General features: G+C 53.6%; 1 protein-coding gene across 2 annotated transcripts in view; it reads left to right on the top strand.

Moving 5' to 3' along the window:
* IFT140 (intraflagellar transport 140) overlaps positions 1-19,838 on the top strand; it is a 105,985-nt gene that overhangs the window by 84,178 nt on the left and 1,969 nt on the right. For both annotated transcript variants that reach the window (XM_064362292.1, XM_064362293.1), the window contains 11 exons: positions 3,927-4,104; positions 4,590-4,780; positions 5,330-5,425; positions 5,741-5,873; positions 5,975-6,118; positions 6,697-6,822; positions 6,953-7,135; positions 9,569-9,775; positions 10,028-10,240; positions 10,324-10,484; positions 11,924-12,065. In XM_064362292.1, coding sequence (XP_064218362.1) covers positions 3,927-4,104; positions 4,590-4,780; positions 5,330-5,425; positions 5,741-5,873; positions 5,975-6,118; positions 6,697-6,822; positions 6,953-7,135; positions 9,569-9,775; positions 10,028-10,240; positions 10,324-10,484; positions 11,924-12,065 — 1,774 coding nt within the window. The remainder of the gene's footprint in view (positions 1-3,926; positions 4,105-4,589; positions 4,781-5,329; positions 5,426-5,740; positions 5,874-5,974; positions 6,119-6,696; positions 6,823-6,952; positions 7,136-9,568; positions 9,776-10,027; positions 10,241-10,323; positions 10,485-11,923; positions 12,066-19,838) is intronic.

The raw sequence follows: 19,838 nt of genomic DNA, 5'->3' as shown, positions 1-19,838 counted from the left end.
TGACTTCTTGCGTGGAGCTCTGGAGGACCGCGGGCAGCACAGCCTGAGGGGCAGGCGGGCCGGGTGTTCAGCCCTCTCACCACGCTGCTGTTGGCAGCAGGAGTTCCAAAGCCAGAAGACTGAGAGGCACGGATCAGAGATCAGGACGCTGCTGCCAGGGGCACCTCCCTGAGGTCTCGTGCGCCCAGTGTTGCGTCACCTTCAGCACAGCGCCAACCGAGCATCCAGGAAGCTGCCAGTGGGTGTGCGCCCAGGTGCTGTGAGGAGCCCCGTGTGAGGCCATCAGAGGACACATGTGCGATGACGGTGGTAGGGAGGCAGGCTCACGTCCCGGCCCCCTAGACGCCTGGCCCCGCTGCGAGGGCCTGGCCCATGGGTTTGGACACACCCTCTCCTGGCTCCAGGCACGATCTATGCCACGAGGCAGGCGTCCTGGACTGGGCTGGCACGTGTTGCCACATAAACCTACGAGCAGGGGCCACCTGGGCCAGTTGCAGCTAAGACACATGCACCTCCCCGCCCTGCAACCCCTGTGGTAGAAAATGTCCGTGGAATTCACCAAAGTTCTAGCAGAACCCAAGTACATGTAAAACCAGGCACAGAGTACCCCCTGGCTTTCAGGAATGGGCACCTGGGCATGCAGCATTGCAGCCAGACACCACCACAGGGCCTGTCCCAGGGACCAGCCCCCAGACTCAGACGATAGTGCACTGGGCTTGCCTGGGGCTGCCATCTTGGCACCATTTGCCCTGTGATTCTGTGGGAGCGGAGAACCTGAGATGTGGATAGCCCACACATCCCAGAGACAGGGGCGCCACAGTGGGACAGGGCCTCTGGCTGTTCTCCCGGGCCCCTCCTCCCCATGGGCGCAGGGCCATTAGGAAAATGCCCAGCTCCACACACCCCAGCCCCTCTCACTCACCAGGACAGCGGGCTCGGGGCTCTGTGGGCGGCTGGTCCCTCCAGTCCTCAGAGGGGCCTGTGGCTGTGCCGGTGGGGAGGCTGCAGGGCTGCTGCCCAGCCAAGACTGGGCTGGGCGGAGGCTTATCTGGGGAGCAGCCTGGAATGCAAGGGAAGGGCCTGCGCCTGGGTGGGGATGCTCCGAAGCCACGCCTGTGCTTGTAGGAGTGTGTTTGTGGGGCGGGGGGGGCAAGTGGGGGGCTCCGCGTCTGTGTGTGTGGTTGTGGGAGGCATGCGGGGGGCTCCGTGTAGGGGGGGTTATGGGGGACATAGTCGGGGACTCTGTGTGTGTCTCTGTGTGTGTGGTTGTGGGGGGCATGTTGGGGGCTCTGTGTATGTGTGTGTGGTTGTGGGGGACATGTGGGGGGCTCTGTATCTGTGTGTGTGGTTGAGGGGGCTCTGTGTGTGTGTGTGTGTGGGGTTGTGGGGGGCTCTGTGTCTGTGTGTCTGTGTGGTTGCAGAGAGCATGTGGGGGCTCTGTGTGGGTGTGTGTGGTGTGTGTGTGGTTGTGGGGGCATGTGGGGAGCTCTGTGTGTCTGTGATTGCAGGGGGCATGTTGGGGACTCTGGTTATATGTGGTTGTAGGGGCTCTGTGTGTATGTGTATGTGGTTGTGGGGGGCTGTGTGTGTGTGGTTGTGGGGGCATGTGGGGAGCTCTGGGTATATGTGGTTGTGGGAGGCTCTGTGTGTGTGTGTGTGGTTCTGGGGGACATGTGGGGGGTTCTGTGTGTGTGTGTGTGTGGTTGTTGAGCTCTGTATCTGTGCTTGTGGGCCTGCACCCTGTGTGGGAGCCCCTGTGGTGCTGCTGCCTGCCATCCCAGCATGGCAGTGGGGGGTGGGCATGGATGGCAGAGTAGAGAGATGCAGGAAGTGACCGGTGCATCCTCTGCCAGTCCCTGTGTGGTGACCACGCTGAGCTGTGGCTTGGAGTGAGGTCTTTGTCTGAGGCCCTGAGCCCGCATCAGGGCTGAAGCCACGGCCAGGCTGGCCCCAAGAGCCCTTGAGGAGGGGTCTCTCTGGATGGCGTTGGACACACACCTCCCGCCCAGTCCCACCAGGTGGCCTGTCTGTGAGTGCCACCCCTACACGCGGACACATGGTTCTCATGCAGCGCCATGTCCCATGATGGCTGTCAGCAGCCTCGGCCTCCCCTAGAGCCAACACAAACCAAGCCCTCAGTCATTTCTGGTCCACGCGGAGACTAGCGGCCTGCATGGATCAGCACCAGCAAGGGAAGAATGCAGGAAACGTCACACAGTGGCAAGGCCGGGTGCAGTGGCTCACGCCTGTCATACTGGCCTTGTGGGAAGCCAAGGCGAGTGGATCACTTGAGCTCAGAAGTTCAAGACCAGCCTGGGCAACACGGCAAAACCCCATCTCTACAAAAAAATACAAAAAAATAGCCAGGGGTGGTAGCGCACACCTGTGGTCCTAGCTAGCTGGGTCCCAGCTGGGAGGCTGAGGTGGGAGGATTGCTTGAGCCCAGGAGGTCGAGGCTGGAGTGAGCTATGATTGTGCCACTGTACTCCAGCCTGGGCAACAGAGGGAGACCCTGTCTTAACACAAAAAACAAAGAGGCAGGGTGACTTACACCATCCCTGCACCTGTACCCTGACACAGCTGCCCATTCAGCACCCTGTTCCTTCACACACGCAAAACTCACCGCCTGAGAGTGGGACACAGGACTGGGGCAAAACATGCTGGCCCCATATCCCATTGGTCAGCCCATCTGCAGGCCTCCCGCTGGGGCCCTCCATTTGGCAGACCTCCAGGGCTCTGCAGAACCCTGCATGGGCTGGGTCAAGCTCTCCTGGTGAGATAGCCCTGGCTCTGTGTTCCTGGGCTGAGTCAGGGTCTGGACCCTGCACCCCACCCCCCGAGGTTTCCCCCTGTGGCTGCCAGGCTATTGGGTGACGGTTCCTGCTGTGCAGGGCTGGTTTACCAGAGGCCCTGCAGTCCCAGGCTCAGGTGAGAGCAGGAGGCTCTGTTTCAGAGCAGATCCTGTGTGTGCAAGCAATACGGGAAGCCTGCATTTCCTGAGCAGACAGCTGCTTAGAGCCGGGGAAAAGGAGGAGGAGCTTGGTGACCTGCATAGGAGATCCTTCTGTCTCTCTTTTTTTTGGAGACGGAGTTTCACTCTGTCTCCAGGCTGGAGTGCAGTGGTGCAATCTCGGGTCACCACAACCTCCTCCTTCTGGGTTCAAGCGATTCTCCTGCCTCAGCCTCCCGAGTAGATGAGACTACAGGCGCGCACCACCACGCCCAGTTAATTTTTGGTTTGGTTTGCTTTGGTTTGAATTTTTTTTTTTTTTTGAGACAGAATCTCACTGTGTCGCCAGGTGTCAGGCTGGAGTGCAGTGGCGCGATCTCGGCTCACTGCAACCTTCGCTTCCCAGGTTCAAGCAATTCTCCTGCCTCAGCCTCCCGAGTAGCTGGGACTACAGGCACGCACCACCACGCCCAGCTAATTATTGTATTTTTTAGTAGAGATGGGGTTTCACCATGGGCTCGATCTCTTGACCTTGTGATCCACCCACCTCGGCCTCCCAAAGTGCTAGGATTACAGGCGTGAGCCACCACGCCTGGCCAATTTTTGTATTTTTAATAGAGACAGGGTTTCACCATATTGGCCAGGCTGGTGTCGATCTCTTGACCTCATGATCCACCTGCCTCAGCCTCCCAAAGTGCTGAGATTACAGGCGTGAGCCACTGCACCTGGCCCTTTCTGTCTTTTAATGGGACCCAGCCCCTGCCTCTTGGGTTTGAGGAGGCCGTGGGACTTGTGACAGATACCTCTCTGGATGACCTGTAGTCTTCCCATGGACAGAGCTGATGGGTGAAGGCCCCTCCTCATGCCCCTTTGGCAGCCATGCCTGATGACCACTTGCCTCGGGAGAAGGGGCCATAGGGCCAGGGGGGCCCTGATGTGCTGGGTGGGAGCCTCACATACTCCCATCTGCCTACAGCGAGGCCGTCTGGGAGAACATGGCGCGCATGTGCGTGAAGACTCAGCGGCTGGACGTGGCCAAGGTATGCCTGGGGAACATGGGCCACGCCCGTGGGGCCAGAGCGCTGCGCGAGGCGGAGCAGGAGCCGGAGCTGGAGGCCCGCGTGGCCATGTTGGCCACGCAGCTAGGCATGCTGGTAAGGGAGCACCCACCGTGGGGTGGGTGGGAAGGCACCACACCTGCCACAGCCATAGTTCCCCAGGGAAGGAGAGGGCACATCCACTGGCTTGAGCCTGCAGTGATGAGGGCAGAGCCGAGAGGCATGGCCCGGGAGTGCTGGGCCGACTGCAGCAGTGGAGGCGAGGCGGCTGCTGGCTCTCCAGAGTGTGTGCCAGGCAGGCGTGCAGGCCTGGAGCAGAACACCCAAGAGGCCCCCAGGTCAAGAGGTCTGAGCACGCGACTTCTTTGGGTGGCTGTGGGAGGTGGGTAGTGCATCTCACACTGCAGCTGTGGGACAGGACGCCCTGTGTGTGTGGTGTTCACTGTGCCCGAAGCAGCCCCATGCGTCAGTGTGCCTGGCAGTGTGGGAGGGCGCAGTGACTGGTGACCTGGCGTGGAACCGTGTTTCTGAAGGGTGGGTGTGTGGAGGCTGCATGACTCCCACCCGTCCTTGTTCCTCAGGAGGACGCCGAGCAGCTGTATAAGAAGTGCCAGCGCTACGACCTCCTGAACAAGTTCTACCAGGCTGCGGGCCAGTGGCAGAAAGCCCTCAAGGTAGCCGAGCGCCACGACCGCGTGCACCTGCGCCGAACCTGCCACCGCTACGCCAGGCACCTAGAGGCCAGCGCTGACTGCAGCCGGGCCCTCAGCTAGTGAGTGTGGCCCTCGCGGCCCCTCCACCCTCGGTGGACAGCTCTGGCTCCTGAGGCTTCTCTGTGCTGTTGTGAGGTGGCCAGGGAGGTTCTCCGAGGAGGGATCTGTCTCAGGGCGGTGGCAGTCTTCTCAGCAGGAAGCTGCTGGAGCCTCGGAGATGTGGGGTTGCCCCTTCCATGCTGGGCCACCCGGGTTTTGAGGCAGAGAGAAAGACATCTGTCCCGTTGCTGGTGTCGGTTGCCGAGCACAGATGGGCTTGGTGTCTCCTGAGGACAGACAAACACCATGTCACCCTCTCCAGAGGAGAAGCTGCTCTTAGACCTATTCCCGGGGTTTGGATGGGTAACCCACCTCCCAGGCCCCCACAGTGCAGGGGGCCCCCGCTGCCTCCCGGCTGCGCATGCTCAGGCCCTGCAGAGCTGCAGGCTGAGATCCCACACCCCGAGGGCCACCGCTCTGATGCGTTTCACCGATGCTGCCTCTCAGCCCATCTGCTTCCCATGGGGCTGAGACAGGAGGGAACGAGGACCTCCTGTCTCCTCTCACAGCTACGAGAAGTCGGACACGCACCGCTTCGAGGTGCCCAGGATGCTGTCGGAGGACCTGCCGTCCCTGGAGCTCTACGTGAATAAGATGAAGGATAAGTGAGTGTCCCTGCCCAGGCTGGCGGGACTGCACTCTATCTTGGAGGTTTGTTGGGGGGTGGCCACGGCTTGCTCAAGTGCCCCCTCCCCAGGCTTCCTGCATGAGTGGGCAGCATCCCCCAGCTCCTCAGAACTATGACAGGGCCCTAAACCAGGCCCTCCGTTTGGACAGAGCCCAGGGGTTTCACCCTTGGCCCAGCCTGTTTGCAGGTCAGCTGACATACACTCTAAGGGTGGCACAGGGTGGGAGTGGGGGCCGTTCCAGGTTGGGGCAGGGCTCGGATGGAGAACCCACGGCCTTGGGGCTGCCTGCAGGACCCTGTGGCAGTGGTGGGCACAGTACCTGGAGAGCCAGGGCGAGATGGACACCGCGCTGCACTACTACCAGCTGGCCCAGGACCACTTCTCCCTGGTCCGCATCCACTGCTTCCAGGGCAACATCCAGAAGGTGAGGGCCCTGCAGGGGAGCCGGCCAGCCAGGCACTCATGAGGCGGACATGAGGTGGACACATGGCCCCTGACTTGTCTTTGGTTTCTTTGTCTTTCTAGGCTGCACAGATAGCTAACGAGACGGGAAACCTGGCGGCCTCCTACCACCTCGCCCGCCAGTACGAGAGCCAGGAGGAGGTGGGGCAGGCAGTGCACTTCTACACCCAGGCGCAGGCCTTCAAAAACGCCATCCGCCTATGCAAGGTACCACGGGGCAAGGGTAGGGAGCCGGCGCGTCCCGAGGTTCAGGTGGAAAAGTGGAGAGAGGATCGTTTCAGGGACACACTGTCTGGCCTCGCTCCTCACCCTGCCTGCCTCACTCACCCACCCCGCTGCCCACCTCCATCTCACATTGTTTGCAAAGCACTGCATTATCCCCAGATGTTTCCCAGGCTCCAGGGCTCCTGAGCAGCAGGTGACGCTGCTTCACAGCCTATGGCCTTGCAAACAGCAGACCCTCAAGGTAGCCGAGCGCCGCGGGCCCTCCTAGAAAGCTGCTGGGCATTCTGCACCTGTACACGTGTCCCAACCCAGGCTCTCACTTCCAGAAACATCTTCCGTGTCAGATGTTTCTTGCAGTGCTCTGTAATAGAACACAAAGCATCAGAAAATCCTTGTAGACAGACCCAGTAAGTCATCAGCTCCTTAAACCCATGAGCGCAGAGACTGCTGAGCAGCATACCCAAGTGAAGGTTTGGTTCAAACCCGGCCACGTTCCAGAGTCTCAGCGGGCCTGGGGAAGCTGGTGGGAGCTGCTTCCGGGCCCTGCCTCCCTCCTGTAGGAGAATGGCCTGGACGACCAGCTCATGAACTTGGCCCTGCTCAGCTCCCCGGAGGACATGATCGAGGTGGCTCGATACTATGAGAAGGCCATGCAGATGGACAGGGCGGTCATGCTGTACCATAAGGTGAGGGCCTGCCACCAGTGGGAACCTCAGGGAGGGCAGCAGGCCAGGGCACCCTTGCCCGCGAGAGGCCTCCGTCCTCGGGCCCCCAGGGCTTGGGCAGCTGCTCAGAGCCCACCACATCCATCCGCAGGCTGGCCACTTCTCCAAGGCCCTGGAGCTGGCCTTTGCCACCCAGCAGTTTGTGGCCCTGCAGCTCATAGCGGAGGACCTGGATGAGACGTCAGACCCTGCACTCCTGGCCCGCTGCTCCGACTTCTTCATCGACCACAGTCAGTACGAGAGGGCGGTGGAGCTGCTGCTGGCTGCCAGGAAGGTACAGGGCTGGTGGGGCCTGGGCTCGGCTGCATGCAGGCACCACAGCTCAGGGGCCCCTGTCGCCAGAGGCCATGGGAATGGCTGCTCACTTGGTTATGCATTTTCGAGGAAGGCTGTGGTGGGTGTCCCCTGCCCTGGAGTTCACGTACGGCACACCCAAGACTTCGTGAGTGTAGACTCGCCATCCTTCAGGCTGGCATCAGATCACATACAGGGAGTTGCACTCACCTGTGTGCGGGGGGCAAAAATACACGACACGAAATTTACCATTTTAGCTTTTTGTTGTTACTGTTGAGACAGGGTCTCACTGTTGCGCAGGCTGGGGTGTGGTGGTGCCATCTGGGCTTACTGCCGCCTCGGCCTCGCGACTCTCCTGCCTCCTGAGTAGCTGGAAATACAGGCATGTGCCACCACCCCCGGCTAATTAAAAAACATTTTTTAGTAGAGACAGGGTCTTACTATGTTGCCCAGGCTGGTCTTGAATTTCTGGGTTCAAGCAATCCTTCTGCCTCAGCCTCCCAAAGCACTGAGACTATAGACATGAGCCCTGTGACTGGCTATGAACCATTTCCTCTCAAAAGGAAATATGGTTGGTAGAAATACAGATCAAGGCCGGGCATGGTGGCTCACACCTGTAATCCCAGCACTCTGGGAGGCCAAGGCAGGTGGATCACCTGAGGTCAGGAATTCAAGACCAGCCTGGCCAACATAGTGAAACCCCATCTCTACTAAAAAATACAGAAATTAGGGCCAGGTGTGTTGGTTCACGCCTGTAATCCCAGCACTTTTGGAGTCTAAGGTGGGCGGATCACCTGAGGTCAGGAGTTTGAGACCAGCCTGGCCAACATGGAGAAACCCCATCTCTACTAAACGAAATAATAATAATAATAATACAGACCACAATTCATGGAGATGCCATTTTTTACTGGGCTAGTAGGGTGAAAAGGTGAGAAAACCCACTAGATGGTCATGGGAAGCAGATACACAGGTACTGTGGAACACAGCAGGCAGTACCTATCCCCAGCCAAAGGTGCGTCTCCCTTGTCCCAGCCACCCCTTCCCTTAAGAGTTAACAGACACGTGCACGCACTCAGCATCCTGTGCACAGGGTGTGCTCCACACGGGGTTTATGGCAGTAAGGCCACCAGCCCTCTGTGTGTCACCGGGATGGCTGATCCTCAGGGATTCCTCAGCACCATGGACACCTGCATAGTAGAGAGCATGTTGGCAGCTCCCAGCGTACTGAAATGGAAACACCTCCAAGGCAGAATTCTTTTTCTTCTGAGACATACTCTTTTTCCTTCTTTTTTTAGGGGGAGGAGGAGGGGATGGAGTTTCACTCTTGTTGCCCAAGCTGGAGTATAATGGCACGATCTCAGCTCACTGTAACCTCCACCTCCCGGGTTCAAGCGATGCTCTTGCCTCAGCCTCCTGAGTAGCTGGGATTACAGGCACCCGCTACCATGCCCAGTTAATTTTATATTTTTAGTAGAGACGGGATTTCTCCATGTTGGTCAGGCTGGTCTCGAACTCCTTACCTCACGTGATCTGCCCGCCTCGGCCTTCCAAAGTGCTGGGATTACAGGCGTGAGCTACTGTGCCAGGCCATATTCTTTTTCTGAATATAAATGTGTTATTACTTCATATATATTTGTGGACTATTACTTTTTTTTGTTGTGGAGATGGGGTCTCACTGTCTTGCCCAGACTGGTCTCAAACTCCTGGGCCAAAGTGACCCTCTTGCTTTGGCTTCCCGAAGTGCTGAGAATATGTTTTAGCCACTGTGCCTGGCCTAAAACATATTCTCAAATGAAGAATATCAAATTTTTCTTAAAATATTAGGAAAATCAGGCCAGGCGCGGTAGCTCGTGCCTATGATCCCAGCACTTTGGGAGGTCAAGACAGGCGTATTGCTTAATCCCAGGAGTTTAAGACCAGGCTGGGCAACATGGCAAAATCCCATCCGTCTCTACTGAAAATACAAAAACTGAGGCAGGAAGATCACCTAACCCTGGGGAGGTGGAGGCCTACAGTGAGCCATGATTGTACCACTGCACTCCCACCTGGGTGACAGAGTGAGATCCTGTCTCAAAAAAAGAAAAAAAAAATCTTTAATTTAAAAAATTGAGAATTATACAAAAAAATTATCAGTTCCTTTTCTCCCAAACATAATAATCTTTTGAGCATATATCACTTGTGACTATTGTTTCTGCCTTTCCATTCTGGAATGTTGACAGAGTGAGGAAAGTCGTGTGAATGCCTGTAAGTTGGTGGGGATGAGACATCCTTGTCCCTTCCACACCCACCCCAGCCAGACAGAGGCCGCTGCTCAGCCCAGGGGCCTGGTTTCCTCTCGAGCGGTGGCAGATGAGGGGCATGCTTCGTTTCCCGGCCCCCTCGGCAGCCCCATCCCATCTCTGCACCTTTGCAGTATCACGAAGCCCTGCAGCTGTGCCTGGAGCAGAACATGACTATCACCGAGGAGATGGCTGAAAAGATGACTGTGTCCAAGGACTCCACGGACCTGCCTGAGGAGTCGCGGCGGGAGCTGCTGGAGCAGATAGCAAACTGCTGCATGCGCCAGGGCAGCTACCACCTGGCCACCAAGAAGTACACGCAGGCTGGGAACAAGGTGAAGGTGAGCTCTGGCCCCAGCCCGCCATGGCTGCTTCACAGTCATGTAGGCTGTGGGCCCCCTGCACGCCACTCCAGTTGCCTTCCCGATTACCCTGAGCCAGGGCTGAGCCTTTCTGACCAGGAGGAGCATGACCACGAAGATCTCTCTCTCCGGGAAGCCCTGAGCCACTCTTGTGGGAGAGCTCCTGCTCTGGGTCCCTGTGCTTGTCCCGGCCCTGCCCCTGCTTGCCTGAGCCCGCCTGCCTCTGCCTAGGCCATGAGAGCACTGCTCAAGTCTGGAGACACAGAGAAAATCATGTTCTTCGCGAGCGTGTCCAGGCAGAAGGAAATCTACATTATGGCTGCCAACTACCTGCAGTCCCTGGACTGGCGCAAGGAGCCGGAGATCATGAAGAACATCATCAGCTTCTACACCAAGGGGCGGGCTCTGGACCTCCTGGCCGGCTTTTACGATGCTTGTGCCCAGGTGTGCACCCTCCCTGGGATTCCAGCGGGGTCCCCAGGAGGGCTGTGGAGCCCTGCGGGTCTTGACGGGTCTCATCCGCACAGGTGGAGATCGATGAATACCAGAACTATGACAAAGCCCACGGGGCGCTGACCGAGGCTTACAAGTGCCTGGCCAAGGCCAAGAGCCCCCTGGACCAGGAGACTAGGCTGGCGCAGCTGCAGAGCAGGATGGCACTGGTGAAGAGGTTCATCCAGGCCCGCAGGTGCGCCCTCAGGGCCAGCAGGGCCGGGCCGGGGCAGATGTGACAAGAGGGCGAGGGTGAGGGCTGATCACAAGAAACCGCAGCCAGCAAAGGGGCTGGACGGCAGACAGGAGCTCACTCGGGACAGCGCTGCTGCTGAACGCACATGTGAACTCCTCACGCGAACACCCTCAGAGCCCGGCACAGCCTCGGAAGGGTGTGACGCTGAGAGAGCAACCTGGTGGGGGTGGGAGTGGGAGTGGGAGGAGGCAGATCTGGAGCAGGAGAGGGTTTGTCTAGGGGAGCTGTGGACCCATTCGGGGTGTGCAGGGGCTCGGCAAGGGAGTCCCGAGGGCCGCAGTGTGACCTCTGGTGGTGGGGACCATGGTGAGCAGTGGGCTTGTACCTCTCCATAGGACGACTGCCACCAGCTCCAAGCTGGCGAGAAGGAGACCCGGGCAGCCGTTGTCTCAGTTTTTAGGAGAGGCCAAGATTCTACGTTTATCTGAATACTTCCCAGTCTTTGTGTATTGGCAGATAATTGAGCTTTTCAAAGAGCTGCTGTGTGGGCAACACGGTGAGCACTCACCTGCGGGCTTCAGGGCCCAGCTTCTGCCTCAGCCCGCAAGGGCGCTTCTCTTATCCAAGAACCTTCTCCAAAAGAAGAGTTCCAGAAGTACTTTGAACGAGGGCCAAAGCAGCGCCCCTTGAGAGGGCACAGTCCGCTTGCACATGGCAATCCTGGGATATCAGCACCTGCTGAGCTTGGGCCTCAGGAGGCAGGAGCGGAGGAGAATGGGCAGCGGCTGGTCGTCAGGGGTAGCACAGGACATGGGTGGAGGGGAGACGACGTGAGAGGGCAGGCCAGGCACATGTCTGGAACAGCTGAGTCAGGGGTGGCAGGATGGGCCCTGGACCTTCCAGACCTGGGAGCCTGAGCTCCACATGGCTCCAGTCACCTGTCCTGGACCTCGCTGTGTTCTAACAGCTCACCCTGCTGGGGCTGCCCCAGCTCACAGGCCACACCCTGCTCTGCCACAGACCCTCACTCCAAGTCACACACGTGGCCTGTGGGAGGGCCAGCCTCTCTGCTTGTAAGGTTCTTCCCAGTGGCCTCGGGCAAGGGGTTCTCTGTGCCTCTCCATACACCCTGTCCACATGCCCCACGTCCCCACTGGGTCACACTTAGCCCAGACGTCTCTAGCCCCCTCTGGACTGTTCCATGGAGCAGGAACTAGGCATTGGAGGTCTTTGGTCTTCATGTCCAAGCATAGGACCCAGCATAAAAGTGATCAGTAAGAGTTTGTTAAATGGATGAGTTAATTTATGAATGAACAAATTAAGGAATTAATTAACTTCATAAAAAGTTTCCTCCTGCCATTCTGGAGAGCTCCTCCGACCTCTGAGAGCAGTAGGTGTTCAGGGCTTCAGGGCTCAGGCCTCATCTCTGCTCTTGGCAGGACATACACGGAGGACCCCAAGGAGTCCATCAAGCAGTGCGAGCTGCTCCTACAGGAGCCAGACCTGGACAGCACCGTTCGCATTGGGGACGTCTACGGCTTCCTGGTGGAGCTCCATGTGCGGACGGAAGAGTATCAGACGGTGAGGTCTGGGTGCTGCTCACTGGTGGCACCCCGCTACGTGAGGCTTCTGAAGTGAATGTTGACCAGATCAAACTGGGGCTGTGCGGGGTGGCTCACTCTTGTCATCCCTGCACTTTGGGAGGCTGAGGCAGGAGAATGGGGACTTGGGCCCGGGAGTTCAAGACCAGCCTGGGCAACATGGTGAAACCCCATCTCTACAAACAATGAAAACATTAGCCAGGAATGGTGGCACACACCTGGGGTCCCAGCTGCTTGGGAGGATCACTTGAGCCCGGGGGATTGAGGCTGCTTGTGAGTTGTTGTGGAGCCACTGTACTCCAGCCTAGGCAACAGCAAGACACTGTCTCAAAAAAAAGAAAACATTGTTGTCAGTAGCAAAAATTAACAGTCTCGTGGTTTTACTGACTCTTACTAACAGTGTCACGTGGAATTGACAGACTGGCTCTGAGGAAATGTCTGCCATGTCCCCAGGTCTGAATAACCATGGTTTCTTTTTCAGGCATTTTTACAAAAACAGAAAATAGTGTTCCATTTGTTAGTGGCTTTATTATTTTTTTAATTTTAGAGACAGCATATACTTTAAAGTGACTAGCTGGTAACACGTTTAGCTGTAGTGTTTAAGCATTTTTCCACATCTTCACCGACATTTGATCTATTTGATTTTAGCTGTCCTAGAGGGTGAGCGGTAGTCTCGCGCTGTGCTTTACATGTACATTTTCTTGATGAACGGTGACGAGGCGCACCCTCTCACGTGCTGATTATGCATTTACACATCTTCTGTGACGTGTTCAAATCTTTTCTCATCATTGTATTTGGTTTTCTTATATTGTATGTATTCTAGATGCATTTTCTTGATCAGGTATGATTTACAAATATAATCTCCCAGTTCATGAATAACGGCCCTTTTTTTTTTTTTTGACTCAGAGTCTTGCTCTGTTGCCCAGGCTGGAATGCAGTGGCGCCATCTCAGCTCACTGCAGCAACCTCCGTCTCCCAGGTTCAAGCGATTCTCGTGCCTCAGCTTCCCAAATAGCTGGGATTACATGCGCATGCCACTGTGCCTGGCTAAGTTTTGTATTTTTAGTGGATACGGGGTTTCACCATGTTGGCCAGGCTGGTTTTGAACTCCCAACCTCAAGTGATCCACCCACCTTGGCCTCCCACAGTGCTGGGATTACAGGCATGAGCCACCACGCCCAGCAGAAGTTCCCTTCTATTCCTTGTCTTTTTCCTCTGCTTCTGGAATTCTAGTGACTTGTGTATACAGTGCCGTTCCTCGCTCAACTAATGCTCTTCTCTCCTCCAGGGTATCTTCTGCTTTTCATTTTAGGGATTTGCCTCAAGTTTCCCCGCTTCCCTTCTGCAGTCTCTCACTCTTATGTTAATCCCATTCATCTTTCTTATGTTAGGTAGTCTGATTTCACTTTCTTCCTGTGTCTTTCATGTCTCTCTGATGCTTACACTTAGCTCTACCTTCGTGAGCATATGAAACGTATTTATAGTATCTGTTATAATGCCCTTGTCTCCTAACTCTGTGTCCATTCTGGATCTGTTTCTGTTGATTCTTACTATTATGGTTCACATTTTCTGCTTCTTTGCATGCTTGGTAATTTATTATTGGAGTCCAGACATTGTGAGTGTTTTAGGTTGCTGGATGATAGAGTATCTCTTTCTCTCTCAATCTCTGTCTGTGTGTGTGTGTGTTCCTTTAAATATTTTTAAGCTTTGTTCTGGGACAAGGTTAAGTTACTTGGGAATAATGTGATCATTTTGCAGCTTGCTATTTCGTTTTGTTAGCTGGGTATAGAACAGCCGTGAGTCTAGTGCTAATTTTGTCCCACTACCAAGCCGATACCCTTGTGGGGGCTCTGCTCTTCTCACTGACTCCTATATTGGGAGGTCTTTCCACTCTGGCTGGTGGGAGCACCAACAGTTCCTGGCCATGTGTGACCACTCTCTGGGGATTGTTCCACCTGATGATTTCCTGTGGTCTTTCCCTGGCCTTGGTTACCTTCATCACATACATGCACTATTGAGTACTCAGAGGAAGACTCGGATAGAACCCTCCGCAAGACTCCAAAGTGCTCTTTCTCTGTTCTCTCCTGTCTAGTACTCTGTCCCATGAGTTCTAGCCACCTGGACCTCCCCAAACAATGAACTCTCGCCTCAGGATAGGGAGACTGCGTGTTCTGTTACCTTCTTCCTGCACTGTGATCTGAAAACTCTCAAGGCAGTAAGCTGGGAAACTGAGTATCTTTGTGAAATATCCCCTTTATCTCCAGTAATCCTGTCTGTCTTGAAGTATACCAAATCTGACACTAGTATAGCTAGTCCTGTTATCTTTTTGTTTTTTTTCTCGAGACGGAGTCTTGTTCTGTCGCCCAGGCTGGAGTGCAGTGGCACAATCTCAGGTCACTGCAACCTCTGCCTCCCGGGTTCAAGCAGTTCTCCTGCCTCAGCCTCCTGAGTAGCTGGGATTACAGGTGCCCACCACCATGCCCAGCTAATTTTTGTATTTTTAGTAGAGATGAGGTTTCACCATGTTGGCCAGGCTGGTCTTCAACTCCTGATCTCGTAATCTGCCCGCCTCTGCCTCCCAAAGTGCTGGGATTACAGGTGTGAGCCACTGTGCCTAGTCCTGCTGTCTTACGCTGTGTTGTATAATATATCTTTCTCCTTCCTTTTACCTTCTGCCTATCCGTATCATTGTATTTAAAGTATATTGCTGATAGACAGCATATATGAGTTTTTCTGAATTTCTGATAATCTCTGCCTTTTAATTGGAATGTTTTAACCATTTACAGTTAATACAATTAATATGGCTTGATTTCAGACTACCATTTTTGTTTGGTTTGTCCTAACAGTTTTTATTATTGTTCCTTTGAACCTTCTTTCCTGCCTTCTTTTAAGTTAGTTGAATATTTTTTACAATTTCATTTTAGCTATCAGCTTTTTATCTATACTCCTCTCATTGCATTGTATCTCTAGTGTTTGCCCTAGGGATTCCCATAAACATACTTACCACATTAGGGTTCATGTCATACCACTTAATGAACTGTGCCAACAGGTAGGTCCATTTACCCACCCATGTCCCCACCTATGTTTGTTAGGTGTATAACATTGACATGTACTATAAACACAATATAGTCTTACAGTTTTTGCTTTAAACAGTCATATGTATTTTAAAGAAATTAAAAGGAAAGAAATAGTCTTACATTTACCTACTGTTCTTTACTTCCTCCAGTGATTCAGATGTTCATGTAGTATCATTCCTCTTTAGCCTGAAGAACTCCATTTAGCATTTCTTCAAGTTCAGATCTGAGGATTAATTTTCTGTCATTAGTCTGAAATGTATTTATTTTGCCTGTATTCTTTAAGTTTATTCTCATCGGATAAAGAATTCTGAGGCCAGGTGCAGTGGCTGATGCCTGTAATCTCAGCACTTTGGGAGGCCAAGGTGGAATTTCTTGAGGCCAGCCTGAGCAACAAAGTAAGACCCCATCTCTGAAAAAAATAGCAAGTCATGGTGGCATGCACCTGCAGTCTTAGCTGCTTGGGAGTCTGAGGTGGGAGGACTGCTTGAGCCCGGGAGGTTGAGTCTGCAGTGAGCTGTGGTAGCACCACTGCAGTCCAGCCTGGGTGACAGAGCAAGATCGTGATTTAAAAAAAAAAATTCCTGATTGGACAGGTGTTTTTTCCTTTCAGCACTTGAATGTTTTCCCTATGTCTGGGCCTCCATTGTTTCTGGAAAAGTCGGCTGTGGGCTGTGGGGCCCTTACGTGTCATGTGTCTCTGCATCTCCTACACACTGGCTGCTGTCATGATTCTGTTTGTATTTAGGTTTCAGCAGTGTGATAATGATGTTCCTAGGTGTTTTCACTTTATTTATCTGCAACTTTTTGGATCTATATTTATGTGTTTCACCACATTTGCAAAATTTGCTTTTTCCCTTCAGAATTTTTCTGCCTCATTCTCTTTCTCCTTTGCTTCTGGGACTCCAGTTAAATGTTAGGTCTTCCATATTCAGTAGACATACATTTGTGATTACTGTTTTTTTTTTTTTTCTGTCCTTTGGATTCATTTGTATTTATCTACAGACTCTCTTTAGCTATCTTTAATCTGCTGTTAACTTCTCCAGCAATGTTTTTAGAGCTTGTATTTTTCAGCCCTAGAATTTACACTTATTTTTATTATTTATTGGCTAAAATGCCCTCTTTTTTGTTTAAAATGTATTTTTCTTTATATCCTTGAGTACAGTTGTAACTGCTGCTGTATAATCTTTGCTACTAGTTCCAATATCTGGGTCATGTAGAATTGATCTCCATTATTTGCGTTTCCTCTTGAGTGTGAATCAAATTTTCCTGTTTCTTACGTCTAGTCATTTGTTCATATCATGGACGTAGTGGATAATCCGTTGTAGAGACTCTGGATTCTATTATGTGATTCCAACGAGTATTGCTTTTTTTGGTTTGTTTTAGTAGGCAATCACCTTTGCTCAGCTCAGAGTCTAAACTCTTTGGTCTGTGGTAGATAGCAGCTGAAAGCCCTGCTTTCAGCTTGAGCTGGCTGTCTTGAAGTCTGTGCCTCCTCTGCCTCATGCGCAGGCAGTGTACAAGGCAGTGATGAGGGCAGTGTACGTTCAGGATTTGGGCTCCCCTCTATGACTTGCTGTATCCACAAATTCCTCCTTCACATTCCGGCTGCTGTGATCAACAAAAAAGTTGATTCTGGTTCTTTAAGCCTGGAAGAGGGCAGGCTTCCACATGCCTCTCTGATGCCCACGCTGGCCCTGACTTGGCAGAAAGTTGTGAGAAGCAGGAAGCCCGCCCAGTGCCACCCTGTCCCAGCGCTGGCCTGCTCGCAGTTGCCCCAGTGCCTTTCCATAGGTCTGTTGTCGCTAAGGGGAGGGCTGCTCTCATGAGTCCTGCTGCCATTGTCGGAAGCCTCTCTTCTGAGTCTGTTTTAGTCGTAATTCTGTTGTAGCCAACACAGAATCCCGCCCCTGCATTCGCCAGGCCTTGCAACTATCCCGATGCCTGCAGTGCCACCCGCCCACTCATTGTCTTTCCCTTCGTTCCCGGGCGCTCACAAACTGAGGATCCACACATTCACTTCAGAAACATGCTGGCGAATGTGTCAGCCTCCCAAGGCTGCAGTCTCCAGATTTCACAGGAAAGCTCCTTGGCAGTGGCCCTTCCTCAGGGCCGAAAGGTCAACTCCATGAGACACAGACTTCCTGACCCAGGTGCTCACTCCCCTCTGCGCCCTTTCACTTCCATTCACTGACCCCTTCTCCTGCTGGGAAAAAATAACTCAGTCCATTCCTAATAAGGCTGCTTTTTGTTGGTTTGGTGTTGAGAAGGGGTCTTGCTCTGTCGCCCAGGCTGGAGGGCAGTGGCACAGTCATGGCTCACTGCAGCCTCCACCTCCCAGGCTCAAGCGATCCTCCTTAGCAGCTGGTGTGCACCACCACATTCTGCTCCAACAGGGTCTCTCTTTCTTGGAGAACTATGGTTTTATGCATAAAAGCAAAATTGGACTCGAGAGATGCCAAGACTGCTATATCCTCAAATTTTTTTTTGTTTGTTTTTTGAGACGGAGTCTCACACTGTTGCCCAGGCTGGAGTGCAGTGGCAGAATCTCGACTCACTGCAATCTCCACCTCCCAGGTTCAAGCAATTCTCCTGCCTCAGCCTTCCGAGTAGCTGGGACTACAGGCATGCACCACCGTGCCCGACTAATTTTTTTTTTTTTTTTTTTTTTTTAGTAGAGATGGGGTTTCACCACGTTGGCCAGGATGGTCTCGATCTCCTGACCTTGTGATCCGCCCGCCTTGGCCTCCCAAAGTGCTGGGATTACAGGTGAGAGCCACCACACCCGGCCTATCCTCAAAATCAACAGAAAATTGGCCAGGCGCAGTGGCTCACACCTGTAATCCCAGCACTTTGGGAGGCCGAGGTGGGTAGGTCACGCGGTCAGGAGATCGAGACCATCCTGGCCAACATGGTGAAACCTCATCTCTATTAAAATACAAAAAATTAGCTGGGTGTGGTGGTGCACGCCTGTAATCCCAGCTACTCGGGAGGCTGAGGCAGGGGAATCGCTTTAACCTGGGAGGCGGAGGTTGCAGTGAGCAGAGATCGCACTACTGCACTCCAGCCTGGCGACAAAGCAAGATTCTGTCTCAAAAAAAAAAAAATAATAATAGAAAATCCACATTTTAAATAGGTCACCAACTTTTTTTTTTTCTGAGACGGTCTCACTCTGTCACCAGGCTGGAGTGCAGTGGCATGATCTTGGCTCACTGCAACCTCTGCCTCCCGGATTCAAGTGATTCTGCTGCCTCAGCCTCCTGAGTAGCTGGGACTACAGACATGCACCACCACACCCAGCTAATTTTTTTGTTTTTAGTAGAGACGGGGTTTCACCATGTTGGCCAGGCTGGTCTTGAACTCCGGACCTCGTGATTCGCCCGCCTCGGCTCCCAAAGTTCTTTACTGTCTCTATGGTTGCTGGAAACCTATGGGATTTAGTAACTCGAAATACAAAAGAGAAAGAAACGGGAAAGGCCAGCTAAACCAAGAAAGCCCAGGTGCACGTACACCCTCACTGTTATTTTAGCAGCGCCTCCCGGGTCACGTATACACACCTCACCCCAGGCTTCGGCTCCCACATCCGATCTGCTTTCCCATCACCTTCAGAGCCAAGCCGTACACACTTCTGATGCTGGGTGCTGAACATCTTCAGGGGCCAAGACCCCTGGCAACATTTCTGTCTCCACTCTCCTGCCCACCCCACTCCTCAGCCCCTCGCCCATCCTCTGCCCCTCACCCATCCTCCGCACCGTCTGCATGCCTTCTGGAAACCGCTTCATTGCCCTCTCTGAAGGCAGCTCTGCAGAGCAGTCACACATGCTGGGCTCTGGTTATATCAGGTGACACAGGCCCTTTCTGACCACAGGGTCCCTCTTCATCCCTGGTTAACTCCTTCTCCCTCCCGCCCTGTGCCAGCCCTTCTCTGAATTCTGCCCTGCAAGACCTCGGCCTGGCCTGGGCTCCTCACTACAGCATTACCTGAGCTTGTTCTGTGTCCTTACGTCCTGTGTCCCCAGCACTGTGCCTGGCACATGGCAGGTGGTTTGTCAACATCTAAGGAAGCAGTTTTCATGTGTAGATGTTTGCCCTCACCCTCTCACTTGAGACTGCGTAGAAGGCTTGCACTCCACCAGCCCACACCAGCAGAGGCCTTCCTAAAATATGGGTCCACTGCCAGGTAATGGGAGCCAGCCAGCAAGCTTATTAATATCTTCATAGCTTAACCTTTCATGATCTTTATAGATACATTCATATATTTGTTTTTTATATCCTACTTCTAACTGTCCCTGTCCAAAATAAAACTGCTCTAAGAGTTTTATGATCTTTAAGAAATACTAAGATCTTTTGCCAAGTACAGTGGCTCACACCTGTAATCCCAGCACTTTGGAAGGCCGAGGTGGGCAGATCACAAGGTCAAGAGATCGAGACCATCCTGGCCAACATGGTGAAACCCCCCGTCCCTACTGAAAATACAAAAATTAACCAGGCATGATTCTCCCTCCTCAGCCTCCTGAGTAACTGGGACTACTAATGCTAGTCCCAGTTACTCAGGAGGCTGAGGCGGTAGAATCTCTTGAACTTGGGAGGCGGAGGTTGCAGTGAGCCGAGATCACACCATTGCACTCCAGCCTGGGCAACAGAGTGAGACTCTGTCTCAAAAAAAAAAAAAAAAAGAC

Source organism: Aotus nancymaae, unplaced genomic scaffold (assembly GCF_030222135.1).
Source record: "Aotus nancymaae isolate 86718 unplaced genomic scaffold, 86718_ANA_hifiasm-v0.15.2.pri h1tg000049l, whole genome shotgun sequence".
NCBI lineage: Eukaryota > Metazoa > Chordata > Mammalia > Primates > Aotidae > Aotus > Aotus nancymaae.
The sequence above is the reverse complement of the archived record's forward strand: the minus strand, read 5'-3'. Positions and strand labels throughout refer to the sequence as shown.